We start from the raw sequence: 27,500 nt of genomic DNA, 5'->3' as shown, positions 1-27,500 counted from the left end.
AGCATAGATTTCGAAAGTTTTTATCAATTGAAGTTTTTCATCTGCATCCTCATATTTATTTTTTTCCAACCTTTTTCGTAGTCGTTCAGTTTTAAGTCTACTTGGCCCTTCAGACAATGCAGCTGACGTCGTTGTGTCAACTGTCTAGAACTTTTGTCAATGTCTGAAAGTCTCTAGCGCTTCGACAGTGCCTGCAATTAGTCGAACCAATTTGAAACAGCTTGAATGCGAGCGACTGGTTGCAGCAACAATGAGTGAAAGCAGTGTTGTTTCTCCGTGTGACACGTCGCTGCAACTACATATAAATTATTAATGAGAGAGAGCGTCGTATTTCTTCCCATGTAATGATTTCTCAGTAACCCATTCGCTGGCTTGCCCAATCGAATGTTGCAACGATTTGTCACCTATTGTGTCTCGACCTTAATTAAAATATAAATAAACGTTAAATACAACACAATTTAATAGCCTGTTATTCTCTATCTAAGATTACTGTTACTCAGTACTAGTTACAACCTGTCGATGTCAAGTCTGTCCATGGCAAAGTAATGCGGGTCTGTATAACTCTTACAGCGCTCTACGTGAGACCTCAGAATAGTCACCTGAAAACAAGCATGATAATTAAAGAAGTAAAGGAACACTGGACATGGAAACGGTTGATACTGAAATATATTTTGTTGCAATTACGTATGGCAATTTGACACTATTGAGTTTTTTCTCTTCACTCACGTAATAACAGCAAATATGTTGTTTGTTTCGAAAAAGATTCGCTGGAAAAGGTGGCCTTTATGAATTCATCATGTTGTGTAATATGCGAGCTTAACTGGATAGTTTTTATGGCAATAGTAAAGCATTTTCGTGTCAAAATTAGGTTAGCGTCTCTTGTATTTGCCATCTGCCGTAAACTTGATTTCCACTCTCAAAATTACCTACAGAACCTACTTTTTGCGTAGAATAAGCGTTTAGAATGATGTTCTGGTCTTCTGTGGTGATTCTTCGATTCGGGAACATTTTGTGAAAAAATAGTTATAACGGGTCACACGCGCAACTTGATCGCCCGAACTTGCCCGATTATGCATAACATCCACTTGGTCTTTTGACATCCTATTGAAAAAAACTCGTCAAATATTTGCGGACCAGTCGATTTTTCTGAAATTAGAAAGGATGATTGCTAACGAATAGAGAAAGATTTTTCGCAATAACTAAAAATTAATTCTTTTGTTAAGCATGATAATTCGACGAAGGGGTATTAAAATGCAACTAAATTTGTTACGTGCGTTGCTATTTTTGTGTTTTTGATTGTTGTGGAAATTTTGATAGAGAATATTAAATTATGATGAATATAAAAGATGCAACGCTTGACGAGAAATATATATATTTTTTAATATTTGAAAGAAGAAAAATTTCTAGCAATCGGGACGCGGTGAAAATGAGTTAATAAATTTGCATACGTGCGTTGAAATGTGATACGCGAGGAGACAGGAATTTTTCTTTGTGACAAATGATTTCCATTGTAGTTTAAAATGAAGTTTATTTGGGAAGCCAACAATATTTATTTTCAAAACTACCTGGTTAATCCAATTTATTGCTGCGACTTGTGTTAAGATTGTTTACATGAAACTCACGCTTTTTGCGAATTTTGAGTGTCGTGAATTACATCATTTACGTGACAATATATCCCTGCACTCTAACCCAAAAACATTCAGATAGTAACGAACTTCATATTTACTTAACCATTTCTTCTGCTTTTGTGCTTGTCAGCATTGTGATTTGCGATAATTTGCAAGTCTGTTTTTGTATCTCATAGGTGTTTAGATTTTCAATTACATGGCCGCTCAACCTCGCGATTGTGTAAATAGGTCACCCTGAAGTCAAAATAGATACGTTTCTCAGGAACCCGACAAAGAAGTCTTCTTGACCCGACAGATGAAATGTAAATATTCAGATAAATATTACATCAAAATTAAAAAAACCAAAGACGGAAGTTTCTTGGCTAAAAAGTACGTTGTTTTACTCTGAAAACGACGAACATTTTTTTCCCGTAGTTCATTCAGTTGACACAGGGTGATCACGTGCACCTTTATGGTTGCCTAGCACGTGATCAATCTCTTCCTTCGACAACACATCATGACCTTTCCGTTTATACATAAAAGTCAGAGACTGCAGAAATTTTCGTGTTTTTATAAACGATTGTCATTAACCTTGCGATGAGAATTCGAGTCAGAGTAATATACAAAAACTATGTTTTTTTTTCTTCATCTGTCTTTTGGCTTGTCTTTTTCTGTTAACTCCTGGCTTTTACGGTACTCTTTGGTGCAAACGTAAAGCCAAACAATGTTTTGACCTGGCATAAGATTAGACTAACAAGAAGAGGAATTATGAAGCGGAAACAACAGCTTCAGTCCTTTCTTGGTGTGTGCAATAAACGTTTGCTTAGTGCAATTGCAAGACATGCTGGAAAACGGCCGTCAGAGGAATTTGCAGTTAGTTTTTGGCAGACTATTTAAAGAAGAAACGAGTGAATTTTACTCAAGACCGTGTATTGTTATCTTTAAACTGAATCTATTACTAAAGCTTAAAAAACTAAAAGACCTCAAAATGGGACAGGACATTACAAAATAATTAAACGTGTGAATGTGTGAGCCAAAGGACCTCTGCTGGCGTGACATGTGAGTGACCCCTGAAATAGTCTTAATAAACCCCCAATTGAAAAATTAACTGGAACGCTGCAGCTCAAGTCCGTTCTTTTTTTGTGTAACACGTGGCACAGGCAACCCAGTGTACGCTTTTATGGAGCGTGTACCCTTTAGAAAAGCTATGCCTGATACATTTCTTTTCGAGTCGACTGCCGCCCACCTGTCAAAAGTGATGCTATCTTGTGTCATGCTATAAATGTGAGCCAATCAGATTTCACCGCAAATGACCTGCACGTTGCGATTCAAGGGAAGACGACGAAAACAAAATAGAACTCTAACTGGAATGTCTACGAAGTCAGACTTTATGCACACAATCAAAGCTACCAGTGTTTCTGCAAATCCCACTTGACATTTGGTGCGGTTTTTTTGCTTATTTAAACCATCAAGGAACAAAGAATTTCGAGATAAAATCACAGAAAAAGCCGAATCCTTCATGTTATCATGCGCAATCAACAGTACAATAAACCTTATTTAAACTCGAATATTTAAGTCAAAGATGGCAATAAAAAATGCTAATATCTCCGAGGAAAATGGACTAATCACTAAACCATTACTCAGCGCCTCCGTAGGTAAAGTAGGTAGGTAGGTAAAGTCTGCTACGAGCCTAGAAGGCCCAGCAGGCCGGCGCTTATCTCCAGTTTCTGTAGCATGAAGCGACTAGGAGTGTTTCTACTCCCCCCTGGATGGGACGCTAAGTGAATCGCAGGGTTACCCCCAGCATTTCGTCGGTACCCATTTATACACCTGGGTAAAGAGAGGAATCGTGAGAGTAAAGTGTCTTGCCTAAGAACACAACACAATGTCCACGGCCAGGACCCGAACCCGGACCACTCGATCCGGAGGCCACCGCGCCTCCCAGCGCCTCCGTAAACAATGTCTAATTTCTCTGTCAAGCTCGGCTGATTTCGCGATTGTGGCAGCACAAAGTTCTTTTCGGCTCTTTTTGAATTCACAACTTGTTGCTTCCGAATATATTCCAAAGGACTTACCACAACTACAAACATTTTCGAGTCGGTAGAAGTGGAACGATGCATTTTTTTCTAGAATGTACTGGGCTGTAAATCCCGTACGAAGTACAACTACAGTGTCTTCTTTCAGACAAACCATTCTTCCGATGCATTGTCTCTGCTCTTCCTTTAGAGATTTTTGAAAAAAAATCTGAAGTCGCGGCAACAGCAGCTGTAAACAGATTCTAAACATCATTCCTGTTCAAATCCGTCTCGGCAGCCATAATATAATCAGATGTTAACTGATTTTACAAAGTATGATTTGCATTTCTGTAACCAATCGGAGTGAGGCTCCAAGAGCTCTATTGTTTGTCAACCAATCAGCAAAAAAGCCAAATTTTGGCTTATATCATGCCCTCCTTAAGTAGATAAGTAGGGAGGGAGGTCATGATCGCGGGTTAATAAGTTGCACATTTACACAACCGATGACGTCAAAATCCTCAACTTGATCCCAGGCTTTTGTTTCATATTTTCCTTAAAAATACGCGAGGTTTCTTCGCATTTTAGATATGTTCTCGGAACAGATATTAAATTGTTTTTGTACTAAAATGCTTCTGAGACCATTACAGTTTAGATTTTAAAATAAAAAATGGTGGTGAAATTTCTAGCCATGTGCACTTTAAGTGTTCTTTAAAATGATGAGATTATTCATTTTTGACCCCGCTGTTTACGTGTTATTTCTTGTAATATTGATTATTCTTTTTTTTGAGGCGTGTTTTTACCACCTCTGGCCAAATTACATACACCACGAAGCGCATAATTTGTTCGCGTATTACACGTAACTTTGATCAAAATTCTTGCCACTCGACCTCCTACTAAGTGATGATAATTTTATAACAAAAGAGCCCCTATGGCCTCCCTTAGATCCAATGTGTGACACATCCCAGATTTTGGGACACACGTGACCAGACCAGGGTCTCAGTCTCTATCTTTCTCTCTCTCTCTCTATCTTTCTCTCCCTCTCTCTCTCTCTCTCTCTCTCTCTCTCTCTCTCTCTCTCCCGCTCCAAGGAAGGGAAGAAGAAAGACTCTCGGAACGAGGTTGGCATTAATTGCATTTAAGACTTCATTGGGTGGCAATATGGTTACTATCATGTAGTTTCTATCGTCAACAATGTCATCCCACAACTTAAACTAGGACCATCCGGATTCGGGTATTACCAGGACCTTCGATTTCACCACTTATGATGAAAGAAATGTATATTTCAAGTGTGGTTTATAGACGAAAGATAAACGTGATCCTTGCACTTAAATGGACAATAGAGGTACCTCATCGGCTACCTAAATGTTGTACCCAATTCAAACCCTTTAAGAATACATTGTTTTGTTCGAAGTATTTCCATATCATTTAAATGTGATAATGCTACATTATAATGCAAATACAATACGCAAAGAATCTTAACTTGAGTTGGGCGATGAGATCTATTTAAAAGGAATTGCTCCCGACTGTGTGGTTTCATAGCTCAGTTGGCACCGGCATCGCAGAGATCATGGGTTGGAATATCATTGAAACCGCCTGAATTTTTCAGGTATCTATGAAGTGACAATTGCTTCAATTGTCCAGGTGAGTGCGATGATCGCTTCTATCTTTCGTCTATCAGAAGTCTCTGAGAACGATGTATCACAAAAAGGATGTATCACTAAAAGGCGTATTCTTGTACAGGATTCCGAAGAACAAAATAGCGTCTACGTACCCAAATAGTCCTTACGGAGTGAACCCAAAACTCATCATTTCCCAGACTGACTTCAACAACAATCGCTCTTTCTCTTCCGTCATAGTGTGGTAATGGACAATCCACAGAAACTTTTATTGCAACAGGGTTCCTATCCTTGAGTACGAATTCGCAAAAGTTATCTTCCAAATTTATGACGTCAGGCTTTGCAATAGATCCATTAATGTATTCTCCACGTGCGTTTTGTCGGACTGGAATGCTTGGTTGTATCGTTATTGTGTGTTCATACGGTTGTCTGCCGCATGGACGCAATCGTAATGTTGCTGGAGAAACCTGAAAAGTTCAATCACAGATTTCTTGAGGAGAGTCTAACCAGTTTCAATAATTTGGAGAGAATGTCTTAATAAATGGATTAACTTTACAACACAGTACAATTTCACGAAGCAGCAATGGGATGGTATCGCTTAACAAGATGTGTCGTAATAGGTGACGGTGGAAACAAATGAGCCATGTAAAAACGCCCTATAAACCTGCTCCAAAGTGTCTTCTTTAACTTTGCATAGTGCGTGTTATCATAGGCTAAGCCCGCTAGTTACGTTCCAGCATTAAAACTTAAGGGTCACTGCGAAAACTCCCGAGAACTGCCTTTTATCAAAAATTCGGAGTCTGCTCTTTGAAACCTTAATTTGACGCCGAAGACAGTTATGTTGACTCACCGGCCGACACTGCTGAATAAAATAGAGAAGCAGCCGCTATAGCAATAGCCATTACGATAAAGGCAATTGTACGTAATTGGAGATAAATTGTAACTAAATTGAACTAAATAAATTTGATTAAAGCCTTACAATATTTAATAATGTGTTTATAACGTTAGTATAATGCTGTTTCTAAATTAGTTGTTTTATGACAACCCAATCTCGACTAACTATGCTATTTGAGGGTAATCACAGTCCGTAAAATTGTTTTTCAAAAATGGAATAAAGTTGTTGTTGTTGTAACATGGATAGTGTCCATTTGGTAGTGCCTAGGATCCATGGTCCTTTTTCAGAAATGACAATATACCGGTAAAGTAATGGTCTGAACTAAAGCACTCGCAATCTTGCTTTATAGATCCGTCTTAAGGTTTCTTCATTGATTTTCAGATTTCAAGTGGTAACTCATGTGTGATGTATTCCAGGTCTGTTAAGAAACTGTTAAAAGTAACCTACCTTTATCCCTGCATAGAATGGTTCTCTGACTTCCTTTGGTTTGGACCACTGATTCAGAAGGGAGTTGGTAAACATTGCAGAGACTTTGCAAGTTATCTTGTTCCAGTAAACAAAATAAAAAGAAAAAATATATATGTACACGATATCAATTTAAAACACAAACAGAACGGAGTAATGGCAACTGGCTGTCAGAGTTAAAGGAATAGAAAATGGCATGGAAAGCACTTTAAGTTGGTTCAGGGTGTTTTAGTCTAATGGCCAATTAAAGGTAAAGGTAAAGTCTGCTACGAGCCTAGAAGGCCCATCAGGCCCATCCGGTTTGTAGCGTGAAGCGACTACGAGTATTTCTACTCCCCCCTGAGATGCCAGTCCATCGCAGGGTTACCTGCAGCATTAGATTCGCCGGCACCCATTTATACACCTGGGCGGAGAGAGGCACCTTAAGAGTAAAGTGTCTTGCCCAAGAACACAACACAACACAATGTCCCCGGCCAGGACCCGAACCCGGACCACTCGATTCGAAGTCAAGCGCACTAACCATGATGCCACCACGCCTCTCACGGTAGCCAATTAAAGAAAAGCTTTATCTTCAGAGTTGGCTGCACTTCCCCTCTGGCAAGCTGTTGTCCGTATCATTTTAAAGCGTAGCTAGCACCGATTTGGAATCTTTTTTGTTACCACTCAGTAAAATTGTCAGAGGGCCTTGGTACCCAAGCCTAAAGTAACCACACCCCTTTACGCTGTATTATTACTTAGCGTCCATTGTCTCTATTTTTCTTTAAACTTTACTGATAGAAAAAAACCTCAAGTAACATTATAATTAAGCTTTCATAATCCCACATTCATCTAATTAAGACACACTGTTTTCGAAAATTTTGTTATTTGCATCATTTTACGCTAATTAGTGAACTTGTCAACCCAAATAAATATACAAAGTTTAAAAGAAATGATTCAAAATGCATACGGAATTTCAACCTTACTCATTTACAGCTTTATACCTCACTTAACTGTTTGGTGAAGTAAAGAGGTTAAACTGCCTAAGTAATATTCATTAACAGGTGCAAACAATGAAATTCTTCAAGCGCAAGTGGCTGAAAGTAGACTTCCGGTTTGAACATTTTGGGTATTCTATTGCCCGATTGAAAACATTAATCATTAACTTTTAAATACTTTTATTTAACGTGCTTAACATGCAAAAAAAATTTAAATGATCGTTCTCATATGACATCATTGTCGTATTCATGACGTCATCATTACGGATAACTTATTGAATAACCAGCAAATTCAAACTTTTCGAGAAATACAAGTTTTTGTCCAGACATGTTTAGAAACGTTGAAATTGTTTTTTGTCAGTTTACAGGAATTAAGTAAGATTTAAGAAAAATCAATTGAATCAGTGGAATAATGACAATTTTCCAGTCAATATGGTGCCTCAGTTTCTTCGTCTTCCTCAAGATCATCTGGATCCTCCCTAAGGACTTTCACAGCTATTACCACACTGACAGGCATCTATCTGTGCAGGAAATTGCATTTCGCTTATAAGAACAATGCCCAGTTGTACACTTTCCAATGCATCCACAGATGATCAGATCAAGGATTGCCTTTGGAGCTGGTGGAACAAGAGCACGGCACCAAGTTCCAGCTTGGCAGTTTGCACGTTCAGTATGCTTGTTTAAGGCATCTTTGCAAGGTTGGGCGGTTGTTCGTTGGGTTGTTCTTCGTTAAATAGATGGGGTAGCGGCACTCATTTACATTGTCAACATCGGGACATCCAAATAATTTACAAACTTCTCACATGGCAGAAAGTGGTTGTTTCCGATTGGAATCTTTTTCTAAGCAATGAAATGGTTTGCAATGCTGTGTTGTCATCTCTGCACAATTTCATAGCGGCTTACTTGCCCTTGCCAGAAAAGGCGCTAATTTAATCACAGCCCGTAAAGGCGTGAAGAACTTGTAATGCAGCACGTAACTCAGGGCCGGCGTGATCTACTACATAAGGAATGTCTAGGAAGATAGTTCTCGTCTTCGTTTTCTTGAGAAACAGAAGCTTAGCTGGAATCTGTTTCTGCAAGTGACATACTAAAATGAAAGCACAATTGCAAGTATCAGGAGACTTAATTATCACCATTCTCTCGCCATTATCTACTACATGCTTTGCAGGAAGAAGAACCCTAGTGTCCACTTCCTCATGAGAACATTGCAACTCTGCAACCTCTTCGCACATGGCCTTGACATTGGTGTAGCAGTTGCTTTTAAAGGAAATAATGATTACACGTTCACCAATTCAGCTGGCGTAACTGTCAGCTGACCATTCCTTTAAAAGGTATCCTGCCAGTCGGGTCTTGTTTTCTCCATCACTAAGAAATTTCTTCCATTGCGTTGGGCATTTTTGGCCTTCCCCAGTTATCTTGACTTTGATGGTACCTTGCATGTATCTCCTTGACCGCTCAAGATTCTTGATGGAGACATCTTGATACCTGTATGTAACAAAGCCAACTCTTCTGGCGAAGATGGTTCCTGGGGAAATGGCATCAAAAACAACACCTGAAAAGTCTTCAATAGCTGTTGGCACGGTCTTTTAGGGAATACAAAACAGCCATCCCATCAACAATCCAGGCAGCGGTTGGTGGTACATCCTCGGCTGGTTCTACTTGATATGTCAGTGAATCAAGCAGCTTTGACTTGTCAGTTATGCATGGTGATCCATCAATCGCAGCTAGGGACCATGGTAAGGGACGGAGTGGGTACTTAAGGACCTCCCGTACATTCATATCGCAACGACTAAAAGACGAGCAAACGGGTCCCTATCTGCTGTCAGCATGATATCTTTTCCAGCTATTTTTAACGATGATCAAGTGGCAGAACAACTAAAGCTAGCAAGTTTCATCTTTGCAATGGGATCGTAAAATGAACCTTTAGTGGCCATTAACCGTTTCTGTACAAATGCCATGAAGGATTCGTCTCCTTCCTTTAAGCTGCAGAAAGATCTTGCTCTACTACTTCGGGAACTGTCTGCCTTGAAGGCAAGTGTGAAACCTCATTAGAATTGGAGGAAGAAAATGGGTTGTTCCAACTCATGAGAGTAGAATCCACTTTCCTGGCATCCTGCTAGTCAAAAGATAATCTCTCTTTGCCAAGCTCTTTTACTACCCCTTCATTCCCGCTCATAGTTGCAGCCATCTCACGACAGGCCTGTGTAATTGCTACCCATGAGTTAGAGGTGAGTAACCATCTTTGTACGGCACCTTTGTTCAGGCTAAAGTCAACTATACTACAATTGGTATACAAAAAGTTGGTTTATCAACGGAGTTGATAATGTAAATTGACCACCGTACAGAGATTCTAAAAGCTGACGTTTCGAGCGTTAGCCCTTCGTCAGAGCGAATCGCTCTGACGAAGGGCTAACGCTCGAAACGTCAGCTTTTAGAATCTCTGTACGGTGGTCAATTTACATTATCAACTCCGTTGATAAACCAAATTTTTGTATACTACTTCCCCACCGACGCAGCACCACAGTTTCTTTAGAAACTACCCCTTCATTCATTTATACTACAATTGGACATGGTGTCTCGATTAATTGTTTGTTAAATGGTTTGGTCCTCGAAAACTTGACCAAATCTATTCGACGAAGTTCTCTGCACTGCAAACTCACCATGAAGCATAGCATGATAGGCAGCAGGATGCCTTTTCTCTAGGGACATCATGCCGCATAAGTAGACTGGAAGATGCCATGCATAGTTAGTTCTGTCATATGCAAACATCCAGGGTAGCATTACAAAGATAAAAGAAAAATGAAAATTCCAGTTTCCTTCCTTTGTTGCATGACGAAAGCTAAGAAGAACGCAAACCATTTCAATATATGACTGCCAGAAAATGCTCATTTTGTTGCCTACAGATGTATTGAACTCCTCAAACTTGGAGTGAACCTCTGTAAGTGCTACCATGTTATACAGTTCCTGGATAGCGTCTGGCGTAAGCCCCTCCCGTACTCCTCTGACAGCATGATGTACATTCTCAATCTGGAATGTGCGTGTCCTTGCGCTGGTTCTTTTACTGCACTCAGAGACGCTTGCCACTCGAGGCCTGTGCGTAGCAATGCTTCAAGAACAATCTTGTGTATGTGCACTGCTCTGTTGTGTTTGCCTATTATAATACACCGTTGATTGCACCACTTCCAACTATGCGCGACTCGAGCAGAAGTTTTCGAAGACCTAAATCAGGAAACCTTTTCCCAATTACGGCAACAAAAACACATGTAATGTGGAATGCACCTTTTCTTAAAAAAACACATTTGAACTCTTCTTGGTGATTCCAAACAAATTCTAGGGCCTTCACATAGATGGCTTGATTGAAAGCGGAAACAGTGTCTTCTAAACCAGGCTTGGTAGCAATTTCCCCAAATCGTTTGAGCAATGTGTGAACTACAGAAAGCTCAGTTGGAGATGCATCAATTAGTTGGCAATAGCCGACGACACTCTTGACAGGGAGCATTTGGGCATTTGCTACTGAGTTAAAGTTACTCCAGGTTCGGACAGATTGGTGAATGTCTGCTGTCTCTGCAAGGATATTCGGGAGAAGACAAAGGAACAAAGCAAAATCTTTAACCTTTGCACTGATGTGATTAGCCTCGTGCATTCTCTGGTTAACGACCTCTTTTCCATATATCCCAGGACCACTTTTTTCTGTTAACATTGTACTGGTGTATCTAAAAGTGTGCAGAGATGACAACACCGCATTGCAAGCTATGTCATTGCTTGCAAAAAGTTTCGAATTGGAAGCAACCACTTTTATGGCGTGTGAGAAGTTTGTTTGTAAATTGTATGCATATCCCGATGTTGACAATGTAAGTGAGTGCCGCTGCCGCATCTTTTTTACGAAGAGCCCAACGAAACAACCTTCCACCTTGCCATGATGCCTTAAACAAGCACACCGACAATGTAAACTACTGAGCTGACATTTGGTGTCGTGGTCTTGAACCCAGTACAGAGCTACCAAAACCAATCCATCATGGCTAGCTACAAACTGCCTATGGTCTGTTCCACCAGCTTCAAAGGCACTCCTTGATCCAATCGTCTGTGGATGCACTGGAAACTGTACAACTTGGCATTGTACTTGTAAGCGAAATGCAAGTTCCTGCACATATAGATGCCTGTCATTGTGGTAACAGCTGTGAAAATCCGTACAATGTTACGGAGGATCCGGATGATGTTGACGAAGACGAAGAAACTGATTTCAACTTATTTTTTCTTAAATGTTAAGTAATTCCTGTAAACTGACAAAAAACGAGTGCGACATTTCTAAACATGTCTGGACAAAAACTTGTATTTCTCAAAAACTAAGGTGAAATTTTGCTGGTTATTCAAATTGATACGTTATCTTTAATGATAACGTCATATGAGTACCATCATTTGGAAATCTCTTGCATGTTAAGCACGTTAAATGAAAAAAGTATTTGAAAGTTAAGGATTAATGTTTTCAATCAGGCAGTAGAATACCCAAAATGTTCAGACCGGAAGTCTACTTTCAGCCACTTGTGGTTGAAGAATTTCACTGTTTGTACCTGCTAATGAATATTACTTAGGCAGTTTAAGCTCTTTACTTCACCAAACAGTTAAGTGAGGTATACAGTTGTAAATTAGTAGGGTTGAAATGCCATTTGCATTTTTAGATTTCTTGGGCTAAGAAGTTTACTAATTATCATAAAATTCTCGAAAATATTGACTGAATGCATAAATGGCGGCCAAAAATGTTTTCTTTTGTTTATATGCTAATGAGACTCACTAGGCTCACTCTCAAGCAACCTTTCTTTTGTATTTTGTCCATGCAAACGAGGCTAGTGAGGCTAATTAGCACATAAACAAAAGTATATGTTTTTGGCCGCCATTTATGCATTCGGTCTATGGTGGGTCTTATTTAGAATAATATGAGATATGAAAGCTTAAGTATAATGTTGTTTGAGGTGTTTTTCAATAAAGCCTAAAGAAATGTAGAGACAACCAACGCTAAGTGAAAATATAGCGTAAGTGGGTGTGGTTACTTTAGGCTTAGTTACCAAGGCCTTCAGACACTTTTTCTGAGTGGTAACAAAAGGATTCCAAATCAGTGTTGGCTAAGCTTTAAAATGATACCAAGAAGAGCTTTCCAGAGAGGGGTGCAGCCAACTTCCCCAAAACTGGGACTAGACTATTTTGTCCGATCGTCTATCATGTTATGTTTTGTACTTTCAGGTCATCTCTTCTTCGATTTTTTTTTCTTGAATTGAGAATCTCATTACGTTCTCTACATGAACGAAAATGGAACTTATATGTAACGACGACTTCGACATGAATGATAACAAAAAAGTAAGTTATATGAACACGTTTGAAAATTACTATGTACTTTTTGACTGAGCGGGAGGGCCGGACGGGAAACTCTTTGGCCCGAGGTCATGGCGTACTGACCAAGCGCCATGACCGAGGGCCAATTATTTTCCTGTCCGGCCCGACCTAAACTCAGTCAATAAGCATTTTATCATATGGGCTCTTTACACTATTCATGAGCACTCAGCATATGAAGTCTTGACAAAATAAGAAACAAAAATTTGCACATAAAATTTATCTAATATGTTGTTTGTATTTTCTTTTCTGGCTGTAAATAACTTGGATGTTTAAAAGCAACAAAATCCTCTAAAATTGCATCGCACGTGGCCGTACGGCTTTTTCCTGCCCCGCTCGCGCTAATGCGTAAGGTCCTCATACGAGGATTTTCCTAGTAGTTTTACAATGAAAGCGTGCGTGGGGCCGTACGGGCCATATGATAATGATGTCTGATGAAAGCGTTTCCAAACCGTCCAGAAATGCACACGATTTGCGAAAATAACAACTATAACAACAATGCAAAAAAACATACCGAAAATAACAATTATAGCAAAAATAACGAAAATAAAAAAAAATCAAAGGCACAACACTGGTGAATACAACAAATCACTGAAAGAGAGCAGGGAAAGGCGCTTTACGAATGTAACAAAAATACCGAAATAACAATTAAAGCAAAAATAACAAAATCAAGACATATCTGTTTCACGATAAATCCTCTACTTAAAGATGATGATGATGATGATGATGACGACGATGACGATGAAGATGACAATAACGATAATGATAATGATAATGATAATGATAGCAATAACGACGACGACGACGATAATGATGATGATAATAACAATAACGATAAAGAAAAAAAAAGTTTTACATGTCGTTAGCCTGGGTAATATTGTTTCATGCAGCCTTCCCTACTCAGTCAAACTGATCCCATACTCGCACATTTGAGGACGATACTCAAACGGTATAAGGAAAACTCACCCACATGTCTGCTTTGTAATTGATTCCTGAAAGTTCAGAGGTTAAAAAATTTTCTCCTGGACAGGGATCATTTCGATTCTGTCCGGAGCATTTTAATGTTGGATCTTGTAAGCGCTTGCCCTCTGAAAACCATTCAAATTTATAAGTTACATTGTCCCAATTGCCAATCCCGTTACGAAGATCGACACGGCACAACAACGAAACAGCGACTTTGTTGCCTTCTATGAAGCTGATGTTTGGTTCAGCTAGATAGTTTTCATTGAACCTTACTGGATGTTCTAATTGGAAAAAAAAAAACACAAAGTTAACTCTGGAATTTTGCCCCGAGCAAGGATAACCAAACAAACCACATGCACTTTAACAGATCTTAACACCTGAGGTTCGGGTAAGACTAAGCTTTACAAATATCCCGATATCCCGAAAAAAAAATGTTATATTTACATATTTACTATTGAAGTCACGTTTCTTTGCTCAAAAAATGGAGAAAAAAAAAGCAAATTTTAGAGTTAAATGCTACTCACAGACACAGAAATTCAAACACAATTAACACATCCTCCCATATGGGCCTGCCGTAATCACATGCAGCAGTGTTTTCCTTTTAATATACGTCATATCATTGTTGAAAAAAGATTGTTGAGAGTCTTATTGTATGCCTTGCATGGACACCATTGAATTTTCTGTGTTGCCTTACACTTTGTTAGGTTATTGCAATATTATTTATGGGAATAAAAACAGATATTTTCGGGATATTAAGAAAAAAAATCAAGATATTTAGAGAAATAAATCGGGCATTCCCGGAATTATGTTTTCGGTGATTCCATGAGATATTTGTGTCTTGGCCTAGGTAAGACTGTAGGAAGTGGGACCGCGGAGCCTAGAGAAATAACTGTTCTTGCAACTGCCTTTCGAAGTACAAGGTTGACAATGATACATTTACATTTCTATTTGTTACAGTCTGTTTTGGTTATGACTCGACTATATCGTTCATTATTGTCTACTAAAATGGGCAATTATCTATAGGCCACTTCGTTAAATACCGTAATACTCTTTGTTCCCCCAAATTTTGAGTAACAATGCGTATGCAAAATTTGAAGGCACAAACAAAGATTATTATGGTATTTCCCGAAGTGGCCTATTGAACGTTCTTTGTTTGGTGGATTGCGTGACAGGTCACAATAAGGGGCATTATTCCTGTAAGGAATGATGCTATTTATGTCGTCGACTGTGACCTCCTCGGGTCAATAGATGAGCCAATCATAGATAAGGGCGGAGTAAGGATAGGTCTAGTTAAGGGATTGCAATCTTCGTGACTGGCGCTCTTAGCTGTACCTTCACGGACTAAACTTGGATTATCAAGATTTTTCCCTCCCTCCCTACCCTTCCTCCGTCCTTCGTTTTCCTTTCTTTCATTGTTAGGTGTAGGCGTTTTTTCTCGCCCCACCTTTGCTGAACATGGCTTTAATTTATTGCAGTTTTTATTGACTTTGCTGATGATATAATAAATAGCCACGTTGGTGGCCGAATAACGCCAACATGTTTGTAGTTGTCTTTTTTGAAATTTCCATGTCTCAGCAAACTTAGTGCGACCACTTGCAAAGTGCACGGCTTGCTCTACTTAGCAATATTTTATATCAAGGCCACGGAAAAGTGTCGACATAAAATTTGTTTTTCGGCGTGAAGTTCCAGAAGGAAAAACCAGATGCTCTCGCAGGCTAACTCAAAACCAGTCCATTCAAAGTGGCTTACCTGTAAATTCTAATGAGTTTTCTCCATAAGCAACCTGACATCTTTAACAATTTCCGTTTATGCGTCAGTGAGGAAGGGAAAACAAAGCGTCTCAAAACCATATCGCTCGAGATGACGAAAAAAGTGAAAGGTAACGTGAACGTTATTTATGTAACTGTGAGGTTGCGATTTGTTGTTTTTATGGAACATTTTTGTCGATCATTTGAATCAAGCCGAGATCGACCATTGCAAATTACAGTAAATGTATTAGATTATTAACCGTAATCATCAGTGGCGGATCTAGGAATATTTTAAGTAAGAGGGGGGAGGGGGGGGGGGGGGGGGCTGAATTGGAAGAATCGAAGTATTTACTCTGATAACCTCCCACGCAGACTCTATTAGGAATTTTTCACGCGTTCCTCTCCCACGAGCGTCCGCACTTCACGTGCAGGTTACTTAGGAACCAATCAGAGCTGCGTAGATTTTCCCTGGGAGCGTCAATACGTCAACGTCCGGATCTTCTTTGGATGAATCATAAAAGAGACGGAGCCGTTTCAAAATGTAATAATAATAATAATAATGATAATAATAATAATAATATAAACTTGTATAGCGCCGTTTCTTAAAAATTCAACAGCGTTTTACAATATTTACAATTAAAATAATAAAAGTTGATCATTCAAACAAGACTAAAACTGTCAATTAAAACAAAGCTTAAAAAGAAATGTCTTCAACTTAGATTTAAAAACAGTCAATGAATTACAGGATGTTATATAATCTGGAAGACTGTTCCACAGTTTAGGGGCAGCACAGGAAAAGGCCCTTTGCTTATAAGATGTAAGTTTATATTTCGGTATTACAAGGAGAGATTTACCCGAGAAGCGTAATGATCTTCCAGAATTGTAAAGAGATAACAGTTCACAGAGATATTCAGGTGCCATACCATTTAGTGATTTGAAAGTTAAAAGTAAGATTTTATAATCAATTTTCTCGCTTACAGGCAACCAGTGTAACTGTCTCAATACGGGCGTTATGTTAACGTACTTGTTGGTTCCTGTGAGGAGATGCACAGCACTATTCTGAACATACTGTATAGTCTAGTATTTGGAAAGCCCGGATAAAACGGAATTACAATAATCAAGCTTTGAAGCGATAAATGCGTGAATAAGGGTTTCGCAGTGCTGAAGTGCCTAATTTTGGCAATGGTTAATATTCCTAGGGAATGACTTAATTAGCCCCAGGCCTCCACGCGTTGGCCGGCTTGCCATTGACGGACACGTACTTACTTACTTACTTACTTACTTACTTACTTTATTTTTATTTATACACGGTAAAATCTTCAGTATATATTACAATAAAAAGTCTCATTACAACTACAATGTACACTGTTTTACAAGATTGCCGTGTGGGAGCCTACCGGCACCTACTATATAGTTGGTTAATTTCCCTTTTAAAGTATTCTAGGGAGTCTGATTTTCGCAAGCTGGTGGGCGAACTATTCCATAACAGTGCTCTACTGTAAAAGAAAGCATGCTTGCCATAATTTGTGCGCGGCAAAGGCAACTCAAGTTTAGCCTGTACGTTTTTTAAGTTGTATTGCGTACTGCGGGTACTGAATGAATTCTGGAGGTACGCTGGGGTGAGTCCATTGATTGTTTTTAACATTAATATAGCTTTAGGCTTTTGTCGGCGAGTAGTTAGATCATCCCAATTTAACAGATTTAAAAGGAAAGTGGCGCTTGTGTCGTAATTGGACCTTGGTAATCGCCCTGGCAGCCCTATTTTGAAGCTTTTGAAGTTTATCACTTAAGGTTAAGTTGCAATCGCCCCAAACGGAGCTACAATAATTAAAGTGGGGTAAGATCAACGCTTGATAAGTTTGGAGGGCAGTGCGCTTTGAGATGTATGGTCTTATTCGTTTAAGGGCGCCTATAGCTGAAGATATTTTCTTGCTGAGATCACCTATATGATTAGACCATGAGAGGTGTTCGTCAATTATCACGCCTAGTGATTTAGCTTCTTTAACTTTAGTGATTAATTTAGCATCAATTTCAACGTTTACCTCAGTGATTGTCTGAGAATGAATTTAAATGTTGGTTTGGCCAATAATCTTGAATTCGGTCTTCGCAACATTCAAGCTCAGTTTGTTGGAAATGAGCCATATATTAAGACTTCTTAACTCTGAATTTAAACCGTTCTCAAGATCAATCAATGTGCTAGCAGCAAAGGCTATGTTAGTATCATCAGCAAACATCTTTTTTATTAGCAGGATAAGATGTAGCTTTTGGGAAAGTTTAAAAAAATTCTGTACATGGGGCTCAGAGCCACCCAAAATTTTCGAAAAATTAAGACGGCTCTGAACCCCATGTACAGAACTTTTATAAACTTTGCCAAAAGTTACATCTTATCCTGCTAATCAAAATTCTGTAATAAGAAAAAAATTCACCGTGCCGCTTTTTAAATATAAGCGCTTAAAGCTGAAATTAAGGGTGTTTCTAGCAGGTCATAGTATTGCTATGGTAACCTATTGTGTCACACAAATAATACCAACGTGTTTGCTAGTGATTGGGCAGTATTTTGACACCATAATTGTAGCATCAATTAATAAAGAGTAGTAATTATGACCCATCATAAATCTACGTCTTGGAAAGTGCTGGAAACTGCTTTGAGCCACCTTAATACTGATTGTATCAACACCATATATACGGAGCTTCCGTAAGAGAATATTGTGATCAATGGTGTCGTGGGCCTTGTTAAGATTGATAAAAACTACACCGTCGACAAAGCCATTGTCAATATTAGCCGACCAGATGTTTGAGCATCAACCAGGGCAGTAAGGGTACTGTGTAACGATCGAAATCCAGATTGACAGTGGCTTAGTAGGTTGTTAGCGTTAAGATACTTACTAAGTTGATCACAAACACATTTTTCAAATATTTTGGCAACGGTCGGTATGACGGATATTGGTCGATAATTGTTGGGGTCATCCCTTTTGCCCTTTTTGAAAATAGGAGTCACTCTTGCCAATTTCCACTCATCTGGAAAGATACCAGTCTCGATCGATTTAGCAAAGATTAGTGTAAGAGATGGTGGAACGGCACCGCGGAAATACGTTTTTTGGGGCGCGATACAGTATTTTGATGGTCAGCGGCACACATTAACAAAACTTAGTTATTTTCGCCTCGAGTCACCTCGAGTCTTGACGACAGCGAAAAATGCACAAAACTTAGAGCGCACACTGTAAACTTAGCTTTCAAACTCCGCTCATTTGTTGGATAGTTCTTGGTTAATATTATATATTGTGCCAAAGCCAAACTGAGCTTGCACACGGTGTGAAATTGTTGTTGTTTCGTGAGGGTTCGTGCACGCAAGCAGCGAGTCAGTGGCAACATAAGTTATGTTGTGGATTAATGCTAACACCAGGCCGCCTTTTGTGTGGCTGTAGCGGTGTTCTGAGGACACCGACTTCTCAACTTTATAGAGCTGGTGGGTATGAATCGGTATGTCAACAGCATTTTGATCAAATTCGTCGGGAAGACCACAAAACATGCTCGTATCCGTCTGCTTGGGGGCGTACACTACCCAATTTTAGACCAAGCTGGCCGAAGCAGTGCTTCCCAGTAAAAATCTGAGACACGTTATTGCGACAGGCATAGGACTTAAATCCCCAAAGGGTTCAAATACTGGTCTAAACTCGAGGAAGAATTCACCGAGGTATGTTTTATTACAAAATATCCAATTTTAATGATACGGTACTTCAGGAAGGCTGGCGAAAATAAAATATTCCCCTTTCACATTTATTTTTCCATTTCTTCTCATAATTTCAAATTGTAAGAGTTCTTTATTTTGTTTTTAGAAAATTGCTTTAAACTAGTTTCAAAGGTGTTGGGGTTTGCAAGGGATAAAAAAACAAAAATTAATCTGATCATCTTAAGAGGACAGAAGGCATGGCTTGCAAAGCTGTTAAAAGGGTAATTAAAAATACATGCATGTCATTGTAAGACAACAAAAAATACCATAAAATGATGGCGATAACAACTCCTCGTTAAAACCCCAAAAATGGATTTCATTTTCAATAATAAACAGGCTCCCCCCCCCCCCCCCCCATATTTGCCCAACAACCTTCTGATTACAAGGCCAACTGGGTCATGAGCCCATCTCCTAAGCCCATAGGACATGAACCTTTGTATAACCTTCTGAAGACATGTACATATTAATACTAACTCCTCCTGTTGTACATTTTTTTCCTACTCTGGCTTAGCAGAAATCCTTTCAGATACTGTCCATGGATGATTTCCACAAGATCAATGCTGTAAACACACCAACTAAGAGAATATTGACCAACACTGTCCATATGATATGACAACTATATTCCTAGACATTTAGCAACCTGTTGATGCAGTACCTTGTCCCTAACCCTGACTCCAACACAGCAAAAATGAGTCTATTTCAGTCAAGTTTACCTCTTTGATTGTTGATGTGGATATGGAATACACTTAATGAATTTGCTCACTTGCTGCCTTCAGTTTACTGTATAAAAGCCTGATTTCAAGTGATTCGTAATGACTGGCAGAACTTGTTTTGGCAGTGCAACTTCAAACCCTGCACAACATTTCACACAGGAAAAAAAAAATTTGCAGAACGTAAGTGGTAAACTATGGGAGGCACAGGGCCTCATGGTTAGTGTGCTCGTCTCTGGATTGAGCGGTCTGTGTTTGAGCCCTGGTGGGGACATTGTGTTCAGTGTTCTCGGGCAAGAGACTTTACTCTCACAGGCCTCTCTCTGCCCAGGTGTATAAATGGGTACCGGCAAATTTAATGCTGAGGGTACCCCTGTAATGCATTAGCATCCTATCCAGGGGAGAGTAGAATATATAAAATACTCCTAGTCACTTCATGCTACAGAAACCGGGATAAGCTCCAGCCTGATAAACCACTTGGCTCATAGGCAGACTTCACCTACCCAAGTGGTGAACTAAATAAAATAACTATTTGAAAGAAATGAATCAGTTCTTTAACACATGCTTTTGCGACAAATGTCAAAAGTCAAATTTTTGGTTTGTAGATGGCACATAAGCCAATTCAGACAGAGTGGCGTAAACAAACTCATTTTGGAAGCCAATTTACCATAGGAAAATATAAACGTTTTTTATATGTGTATTGCCATCAGGTGCTTTAGGATCTTGTAATAAAGTGGTTACAAGTCAAGTAAGAATCTTGCAGAAGATAAATAAAATGTTGTGAGGGAGGATGATGCAAACTTTTTACTAATGAGGATCATCATTAATTTTACAATGACCCAAAGCATGTGATGTGTATGATTTATTGAGCAGATTCGAAGTGAAAGATTCTTTGTAGTGACTGAGCAAAGCTAAATCTGAAAAATTAAATGAATGGAAAAACAACAATGGTTAATTTGTATAAGTTGATACGATGTACATGTAGGATAGTGAAACAGAAATCGAGTAAACAAACATATATCTGTGAACGCTTCAAATGACCGAATAAACAACGTAAACTGGGGGGTTTCAGTGAAGAGTGGATTGCTGCCTCTGGACTGCTGAATGTCTTTTCAGCATCAAAAGAAGGAAACTTGACCACATCTCACAAGTGGAACGGTTTAGTATAAAGAAATACAGATGCTTGGGCATTTCAAAATATTAACTAGTTACATGTACATGCATGTACAAGGAAACTTCTGCAAAAAATATGCATGCACCTTCAACTTGTAAAACAGTAGGCTTGTAAACAAAGACTTCAAGCAAGAAAAATTTTGTCAGTGAACGAAGATATTATTCAGTATTTTCAATTTACCAGTGGCAGTGAATCGCCTTAAATAATTTTTGTCCAGCCTTGCAGCGGCCAACAAATCACAATATTTTAGTTTTCTACTCGCTTCGCAAACATGCTCATCAACTGAAATCAACAAATGTTTTATTTTGAGTGAGAACGGCTAGTACATAAAAATATTATTTAACCCGTTCCGAAAGGAGCAGAAAGTCAGAAAGATGATAGAAACGTAAAACAAGCCAGTCTTTAAAGACAATATTCTTATTAAAGTTTCTTTGACGAGGGCGAATTATTTTCTAAATAAACAAGCGCCAGATTGAGTAAGCTTAAGTTGAAGTGTGAATATTTTCACAACACAAAAATTGTTCTGACTTAGATGTACCTCTATCACTTCATGCAAATTACACTTTAAATCAAGCCAGTCTTCAAATCACTTGCAAAATCCTTATACAGAACCAATCTACTGCTTTGTCTGGATACCCATCGTTGTTTTTGACAATTCTGAAGAGGGCGACACGATCGACGCTTCGTCAGCTCGATGCAGCAAACTGCACATTATTCCACACAAAATGACTTCCCTGTACCGCTATTCATCAAGAACATTGTTTTAAGTATTAAAAACCCATTTAGGAAGTCGAACTCACAAAAAAATGAGAAGAATCAAGGATATTTTCCGCCTTAAAATCACGCAAAATACCGATCCTTTCGCTGATCGATCGATCGAAGACAGCCTGCCTGATGGTCGTGACCACTGACCAGTTACTGTGACGTCAAAAACGTATTTCCGCGGTGTCTGGTGGAACTATGCTGGCAGCCATTTTTAAAAGTTTATTTGGAATATTATCTAGTCCGGCCGACTTCCTCTCATTTAGTTTGGACAACAGGTTATAAACTACATTCAACGATGGTGCTTTCAATGAGAACGAGATTTCAGTCGACGTGAGATATGTTTCAGGCTCTATGTCAGATGCTGGAATTTCTGAGGCCAGCCTTTCATCACCAATGGTTGAAAAGTGCAGATTTAGTTCTTCAGCTATTTCAAGGGGTTCAGTTGTAATTTGCTCGGCAATTTTAATTTCCGAAATATTCCCACCCTTGTTTGATCGTCGCGAAGACAGTTCATTGATTAAATACCAAGGTTTTTTGGGATTTGACTTTCTGAGCTCTAGATTGTCAGTGAAGTATTTACGTTTGGCTTTCTTAATTTCGTTGTCTGGTTCCGGGCTCGTTTGTATTGATCCCATGTTGACTGTTTACGGTCCAACATAGCTTCCTTTTTTAAGAAATCTCTCTTGTGCATTTCACGGCGTAGATGGTCAGTTATCCATAAGGCCTTTTTATTGTCAACCCTTTTAGATTTAAGTGGGGTATGTTTGTCTATAGATTGCATTAGAAAATCTTTCCACATGGACCACATATCATTTGGGTCGTTAAGTTGGCGTTTCAATATGAGACCACGCCTTTTGTTATAGATCCCTTAGGTAGCTAGACTTATGGAAATTTTTCATGTGGTGGGTTTTTATCATTCTATCTCCTGAACGCTCGTACTTGGCCTTATATGTCATATAAATTAGAGCATGGTCGCTAATTGCAAGGTGAACAGCACCATATTTGGCAATTTTATCGGGTGAGTTCGTAATACAATGATCAATAAGCGTGCAGGAGTTCACAGCAACCTTTGTTAGTTCAGATGCTGGCTGAAGTTATGCCTGGCGTGAGAACCACGTTAATATCTCCCTGGAGAAAAAACTCAGAATTTTCCGCGACTATTTTCATCACTACCTCTTCAAAGTCATCGAAGACACTCGCCGGAGAATCGGGAGGTCTATACCAAGTGCTAACTAAGAATGGTTTGGACCGGAGCCTAGTGATTTCCAAAACCAACAATTCGAGATTTTCAGAGCTCAAGTCGTCACGGATTTTATAATTTTAGATTACATCGCACATAGAAACAGACCCCACCTCCGTTACGCCCATTTCTTACACGATCTTTCCTTATCAGTTCATAACCCGGTAAGTATACCTCGCTGTCGTCAATAGTGAGGTCCAATTTTGTTTAGTTAATGGGAAGTAGGTCACTTTTAGAATTGGACATGAAAACACGCAGCTCTTCAATGTGGGCTAACAGACTATTTATATTAAGGGAAGCCATCACTAAGCCTCGACCGAATGAATTCATCTTAACGTTATCAATGCACTTACCCTGAATAGTAGCGTTATCTCTTTCATCCCGCAGTACGTGTGCAGTGGGCTCCCAAACGGCAATATCCTAATCACTGTGAGCAATGAAATCTACAAAATTTCGAGCTAGGCGAGAAGTTCCTATTCTATTTAAAGGGAGACCACTACGATTGAGATGATGATCAGCAACAATGTTGGAGTGGGTAACGATCTTCCATTGGTTTTGGCGGCAAAAATCCGTTAAGGTCGAATTAACTTCCTCCACTTGAATTGCTTGTTGCCCGTCATCAGATCGGGCTGTTAGACTCGACAGAACCACATCTGTGTCTGTTGCATCGCTCTTAATCGAACTCACAAGGTTAATAATTTCGTCAGAACAGGCAGATGGACTCTCACTTTCACGAAGGCTGTTTGTGCCAACATGAATAATGAGTTGGTCTGGCTTTTTCGTTAAGATAGGCTTGATATGATCGCGCATATCTCTAATGGTGCAGCCTAGAAAGGTAGCAACTTTAAATTTGTTGTTATCTTTGGACGTCAGTGTAATAAGATCGTTTTGTTTCGCTCGTTGTTCTTCCGAGTCATTTGTTCATTTCGTATCCCGTTTGTACTTTTCTGTATGGTCTCCGCCGCTGGTAAACGCAAAGTCAAGGCGCCTACCTTACCGAATGGTTTTGTTTACGACATTCCTTCACTAAGTCGGCCGCCTCACAGCGCTCCAAGTGCAAAAACAACTTCGCCTCAAGACGACCTTACTCCACCACGTGTCTCACCGATCTCCATGCCGGGAACTTCCCAGGATTTGGAACTAATCAAACTTCAAGGAGAGAAACAGCGTCTGGAAATCCAAGTCTTGGAACTGGAAGCTCAAGCAAAGGCGCAATTGCTATCGTCTCCTAACAGTCTTAAACCGGCGGCGATTCCTTCTCTCGACACCGTGCATTCCGGTCACAACGCCGGTATGTCTCAGGGTAAACTTGACCACAACACAAGTATCACTAATCCGCAAGAATGGCCTCATTTGCATGTTCCATTCGGTCTTGCCAGGAAAAATTTCAAAGATCTCACAACTTCTGAATTCGTTTACGGTTATTTAGACATTGTTAACTCCGAACAGCCGGAGAAACAAGCCGTCATGACGCGGCATTTGATGTCTTTAATGCGACTCGCCTCGAAGTATAATTGACTCGCTGTTCTTTCCTTTCATGCCGCCGTCTTAGATCGCATCGAGGCCGGCCTCGCCAATTGGGGCGATGATTTCAGCGAGATAGAACTATTCAACATCACAGAATCTCAGCGACTTCCCAACACAACACCGTCAACACCGTCCGCCAATCTTGCCACAGTACAAGGTCCCAACAACCGCTCACGCTTGAATTGCCGCGAATAGAATCGTACTAGCGCTTATCACGACACCAGTCACCAGCCGGGAGTTGAATACACCTGCGCTTACTGCAAACGCTCTGATCATACCATTGCATCTTGTCCCACCAGACCACCGCCTTCTTCACACCGTTCTACGCCCCCTACGTCTGATTGACTAGTCATCTCTCCTAACTCTCCCGGACTAACTCCATTATCTCCGAACTAACCACTTGCTCCGTTTACTTCGTCCAACGTCCCGTCCGTTTCCGTTTTGCCGTGTGGTCAGCTTTCGCTCTCCAGTGCCTGTTCGCCATATCCTCTGCTCCAAGTCGTTATGCCCCAACGCCTTTGGCGCTCGTGCTCCTGTTCCTTCGAAATTGAATATTTCTTCGTGGAAATCCACTCTTGACAAGTACTCTTTTCTGGACGAACCCTTTCACCTTTCTCTTCTTCACTCCGCGGACTTCACCGATCCCATCATCGCCAAGGGCTCAGGATGCTTCCTTTTCAAGAACGATTTGAAGCGCGCATATCGCCAAATTCCTGTTGATCTAGGGATTGCAACTTACTCGGTTACCACTGGAACGATCTTCTCTATTTTGATCTGGTTCTTCCCTTCGGCCTGGGTTCAGCCACCCTCGCTTGCTAACGTACTACCAACGCGATTGCGCACATTTTCAATTCCGTTTATCATCACCAGTGTGTTAATTACATCGATGACTTTGGTGGCGTAGAGGCCTCTCACGACGACGCTCTTGTAGCCTTCCAGGATCTCGAAAACCTTTTCAACAGCTCGGGTCTGGAATCATCCCCGTAAAAGGATTGGCCTCTTTCAACTAGGATGGTTTTGCTTGGCCTCATTTACGACACTGTCACTATGACTCTGGAAGTTCCTGAAGACAAGGTATCCCGTAAATCTTCCCGCTTCACGCCCAGTTCTCCCCTGCTCGCCGATCTGCGCTGGTGGAATGAGTTTCTTACCATTTACAATGGAGTCTCTCTTTCACGTTCTTTTCCTTGGATTGATACGTCTGTGAGTTTCAGCACTGACGCCTGCATTTCCGGCATTGGCGGTTGTTTCGACGGTCGTTTCTTCCACTCCTCTTATCCAACTTTCATCGACACCTGTCCATCGCTTCGCTCGAAATGTTGGCTGTCATCGTTAGTCTCAAACTGTGGTCCGGAGATCTGCGTGGCCAGCGGATTTTTGTCCGAACTGACAATCAAAGCACTGAACTTGCCATCAACACCGGACGCTCACGCATCCGCTTTGTTCAATCATGTTTACGCGAACTTTGGCTTTACGCTTCCCGTTTTAATTTTGAGCTTCGCGCCCTTTATATCCTGGGTCACCAGAACACCATCGCTGATTCTCTAAGTCGCTGGGACACTGATTGAAATTTCAACAAACCTTCTATGAGGCAGCTCATCTTCATTACAACACCTTAGCGGAAAATCCTTGCTCTTTTGATTTGTTTCGTTTTGGCTGCCAGTGGTAATCACCTCTTCGTTTCTTTCGTATTTCAGGTTACCACCTAAGCGATTTGCAGCATCATGTCCGTCAAATTCAAGACTTCGGCTTATCAGCAGCCACCAAGCGGAACTAACACTCCGTCTGGAATACTTACCTCAAGATATGTGACTTCTACAATCTTCAACCCTTCCCCACTTCCCCATTTACAATAGCCGCGTTTATTACTCTAGTCAGCTTCGCTGTCAAATCCCACCACACCATTACCAATTATCTCAGCACCCTGCGGCGTCGACACGTCTTCTGCCACCTGGACGCTTCAGCCTTCGATGGCATTCAAGTCAAACTGACACAGAAAGGTCTGTGGAAGTCCATGATTGACATTCCCAACCGCAAAGCACCTCTCACGTCGTCAATTTTGTTTCATTTCCATGCTCACTTAAATCTGCGCGACTCCGCCCATCTAGCTTTGTGGTCCGCCTCCTAGTTGGTTTCTTCACCTTTTTTCGCATCGCCAATCTCGTTCCTCAGACCTTCGACAGTTTCTCAACGATTCTGGCGCCTTTCTCACGGCCACCAGAACCAATAGTAGGCAAGCAGGCGATACAGCCCTTGTCGTCCCAGTTCCTCACATTCCCGGATCGCTGCTCTGCCCAACAACCGCACTCAAGTTATTACTTAGGATAGTCCCCGCCCCTGACGCTTGTCCCCTCTTCACTTTCAGTTCCACCTCACACCTACTCACCTGTATCACGTCGAAGTCCCTCAATGTTGGTATCAAGTATTTAGCGTCCCTGTTACGAAAAATAGCATTGCTTGACTAGCGTTACTTTCTAGACGCTTCGCGAGAGTTCATAGTTTGTTTATTTCTAGGTTCGTGCGTAAGCGTTTCTAAATCGGTGTGTTTTGTAATCTTTCTATAATTAGATTGATTACTATTTGAGAAAGTTCTAGAAGCTTATTGTGAGAGTATATAAGTAGACGAGTCCAACTAGTTTTTCACAAGCGAAGAGAGTTGGCGTTAGCCGTGTTTAGTTAAGTGTGACAG

General features: G+C 40.3%; 1 protein-coding gene across 1 annotated transcript in view; it reads right to left on the bottom strand.

The window, feature by feature from the left end:
• The window catches only part of LOC137988563 (uncharacterized), a 164,466-nt gene that overhangs the window by 100,678 nt on the left and 36,288 nt on the right, over positions 1–27,500 (bottom strand). Inside the window, exons 3-6 of the mRNA XM_068834556.1 lie at positions 13,921–14,198; positions 6,581–6,676; positions 5,394–5,705; positions 514–599 (exon numbers count right to left, since the gene is read on the bottom strand). Of these exons, the coding sequence (XP_068690657.1) occupies positions 514–599; positions 5,394–5,705; positions 6,581–6,676; positions 13,921–14,198 (772 nt within the window). The remainder of the gene's footprint in view (positions 1–513; positions 600–5,393; positions 5,706–6,580; positions 6,677–13,920; positions 14,199–27,500) is intronic.

The sequence above is a fragment of the Montipora foliosa genome, unplaced genomic scaffold (genome assembly GCF_036669935.1).
Source record: "Montipora foliosa isolate CH-2021 unplaced genomic scaffold, ASM3666993v2 scaffold_421, whole genome shotgun sequence".
In the NCBI taxonomy this organism is placed as follows: domain Eukaryota; kingdom Metazoa; phylum Cnidaria; class Anthozoa; order Scleractinia; family Acroporidae; genus Montipora; species Montipora foliosa.
This window is presented reverse-complemented; position numbering and strand designations above follow the sequence as displayed.